Below are 3,004 nucleotides of genomic sequence, written 5' to 3' on the forward strand. Positions count from 1 at the left end.
CTCGGAGGCGCCCGGCCCTGGGATTCCTCGGTGCTCCCAGACTCCAGGCGCAGGTCTCGGGGAGAAGTTCCCGAAGCCCCAGCCCTTGGAGCCTCTCGCCCCACCCCATCCCCTGAGCTGAGCCCCTCAAGCATCTGGAGACCCTCCTCCTAGGAGGGGGGCGGGATTCCCGAAGGGGGAATGGTTTGAGAATGGGGGACAGGGTGGTTCCTGAATAGAACGGGAGGCACACATACCTCGTTGAACCTCAGATAAGGGAGCGTCCGGATTCGCGCTGAGACCCATGGGAAAAGAATTCTCGGACAGTCAGTCTGCTTTTCCGAATTTGGAATGCCGGAACTCTGGATGTCCAGACTGGGTTTCTGGGGCTCAGCTCTAGGCCAGAGAGGGCTGGGCCCAGCTTGTGGAGAGGCATGAAGTGGACACAAGGTAGGAACAAGTGCTTTAATAAGGCAGCAGGCCAGGAGCCTGCCAGAGCTCAGGGCCTGGAGGGCAGGCATCCATGTCTCTCTTATGTCATTACATGAAACCTAATTTTTTCCCAAGACCCGAGAAAGTCTCAGAAGCCTGGTTAGCAGTCTTGTCGATGGTTTCCTGGGTGGACTTGGCCACCTGCTCCATGGCTGGGGAAGGAAAAGAGAAAGCAGATGAGGGCCAGGCCCTGGGAACCAGAGCCCTACTCAGGGTTAGCCTGGCCTGGGTCTCCATTCCCAGGAAGCAAGGTGCATAGAGGGGCTCCGGAGGAAAGGGCGTTTCTGGGTGAGGGCTGAATAGGGTGCGGAGTGTGCTGGGGCTGCCCACCCTCCTGCCCACTAGCCCACCAGACCTTTCTGCCCTGCTTCTGTGGCCTGATCCACCACTTGCTGGGCCGATGCTTCTGCTGCAGTCACTGGAACAGAGAGATGTGGCCTTTAGCCCCTGTTGAGACACTGCTGACTACAGGGGCCCCACCATTGCTACCCCCCATCTGTTCTCTAGAGTAGTCTGTCCTACAGGCCCAAGGGGCGAATGCCATCGAAATCCTTTGACTAAGGCCATCCAGCCAGCAAGGCACAGGAGCCCTTTCCATGCCTCTAGGGTGTTCTTAGTTATTTATAACTCTGGGCTCCTCCCCTCTGGCCTGCTTCTCTTCCCAACTCCAAGATTGCAGAGAAAATATCCCAACAGAGGCTGGAGCTGGCATCTGGGCTGTCGCTGCTCCTGGGCATGGCCCAGGAAGAACCCTATCCCCCTTTCACAATGTCTCCTGCAGAAACCTGGCCCAGATGCCTGACTTTCCACCTGTAGTGGTCTGGATTTCACTTCTGCAAGAGGCCCTCTCACTGCGGCTTCTCTCCTGTGCCTCTCCCTAGAGGCACACAAGCAATGATGCTAGTGCCTCCCTGGGTAGGCAACTTAAGGCATTAGGAGATGAAGTCCAGAGAGGGGAGGTGACACCTCCAAGGTCGGCCATGTTCTTTGGATCAGAGTTGGTGCCCGTGGTGAAGAGAGTTTCCAGGGGCTCAAGTGGGTCCCACCTGCTGGGTGAGCAGGCAAGTGGCTCCAGCCTCCAGAGATCTGACTCATCCTTACTGCTGAACAGGAAAAAATCTGCTTTACTCAGACCCTGGGCCACGGAGGTGTAGGGGGGTCAAGGCAGGCCCTGGGTCTGTGGCTCACAACCCCCCCCCCCCCGCACCTTCCTGTCCCCCTTGGGGCCTTATATGACAGAACCAGTCAGGGCCACAGAGAATGAGACTTTGCACCCAACTTAGAGATGGGGAAAGTGAGGCCCAAAAGGAAAGGTCCCTAGACAGGCTTCCTGGTAGCATTTTTGTTTCAGGGGAACAACTGTGGGGGTTCCCTGGGGCACTGGTGAAGGAGGGTGTTGTCTGTTGACTGGGATATGTGCAGGACAGATTGGGAGCTGGAGTCCTGAGGGAGGCTGAGCTGGGACTGGAGGAACTGCAGCTGGTGGGCCCAGGGGTCTCCTCGAATTCCCTAGCCCCAGTCTACACTACCCCACCCCAACTGTGTAACCTCAGGTCTGAGGAGGAAAGAGCTGGAGGTGGAGACACAAGGCTGGGGACCTGCCGTCTGGGGTGAGGGTGGGGAGTCCCTCTGGGTGAGGACTTAGAAGGAAATGATTATTTGGGGGGGGGGCGGGGGAGGTAGGGGGGCTCAAAACAACGCGGGAGGGGGCAGGGGCAGGAAGCCGCTTCCACCATCCCATCCGGTCCAGTGCGCCTGTGAGACCCAGCGGGCGGAGATGGATCTCAGGGTGCGGAGCGCGCTCTCGGGGTGGACCTTCACCCTCCCGTAAGGACTGAGGTGGGGCCGCTCAGGATAGGGGTGGGGCGGTCCCCGCCCGCTCAGCCTCCTCATATTGGCTCCTGGCAATTCCCAAATCAGGCCCCGAACCCTGGGGCACCGCTGTTCCCCCACCTGCCTCAAGGCATCATCCCCTAAACTGGTGGGCGTCCAGCCGAGTCCCTGCGTCTCAGGGGAGGGCCCTCCCGAACCGGAGCCGCCCACCGACTTTCGGGATGCGCAGCCCGGGGCTTCTGGCTCCGTGAGTCCAGCCGGGTGCCCCTGCCTGTGCCCCAGGTCGCGCGCTGTCCTCACCCGCTTCCTGGGCCGCCCCCTGCACTTGCTGCTTCAGGTCCTGCAAGCCCTTGCTGGCCATGGCTGCGGGGGTCTGCGAGGTCGTCTGGGGGAGCCGCGGCGATGTTAGGTCTGTTCACCTTGCGGCGACCGGCGCGCGAGCTCTGGTTTTTAAGGCGCCCCAGGGCCGGCCCGCCCAGCGCGGGGCGGGGAAGAGGGGGGCGCGGGGCGTTTCCCAGCAGCCGGGCTCCGGGGACTGACCCGGCCCTGCTCCAGGCTCCGCCAGCCAGAGAGCACATCCCGGCCTCCGGTGGGCGGCCGTGGGAAAGCGGCCGTCCCGACCGGGTCTAAAGACGGGTGAGGGGCTGCAGAGGGCTTGGGTCGGGGTCCAGAGACGGGCTGGAATAGAAGGGGGGCGCAC

General features: G+C 61.5%; 1 protein-coding gene across 1 annotated transcript; it reads right to left on the bottom strand.

The window, feature by feature from the left end:
• Window positions 1-430: 430 nt before the first annotated feature.
• Window positions 431-2,767, bottom strand: ADIRF (adipogenesis regulatory factor). The gene is made up of 3 exons (XM_045783642.1): window positions 2,605-2,767; window positions 827-889; window positions 431-623 (listed from the first exon to the last, which is right to left on the bottom strand). The coding sequence occupies exons 1-3, from the start codon at window positions 2,663-2,665 to the stop codon at window positions 520-522; spliced, it is 228 nt and encodes a 75-aa protein (XP_045639598.1). The 5' UTR covers window positions 2,666-2,767; the 3' UTR covers window positions 431-519.
• Between the last annotated feature and the right edge of the window lie 237 nt (window positions 2,768-3,004).

The sequence above is a fragment of the Ursus americanus genome, chromosome 6 (genome assembly GCF_024610735.1).
Source record: "Ursus americanus isolate L20-20 chromosome 6, mUrsAme1.1.p, whole genome shotgun sequence".
NCBI lineage: Eukaryota > Metazoa > Chordata > Mammalia > Carnivora > Ursidae > Ursus > Ursus americanus.

Coding starts and splice junctions, on each gene's coding strand:
- ADIRF (XM_045783642.1), bottom strand. CDS start 2,665: ATGGCCAGCAAGGGCTTGCAGGACCTGAAGCAGCAAGTGCAGGGGGCG. Junction 890..2,604: donor GGGGGCGGCCCAGGAAGCGG/GTGAGGACAGCG, acceptor TCTCTGTTCCAG/TGACTGCAGCAGAAGCATCG. Junction 624..826: donor CACAGAAGCAGGGCAGAAAG/GTCTGGTGGGCT, acceptor TTCCTTCCCCAG/CCATGGAGCAGGTGGCCAAG.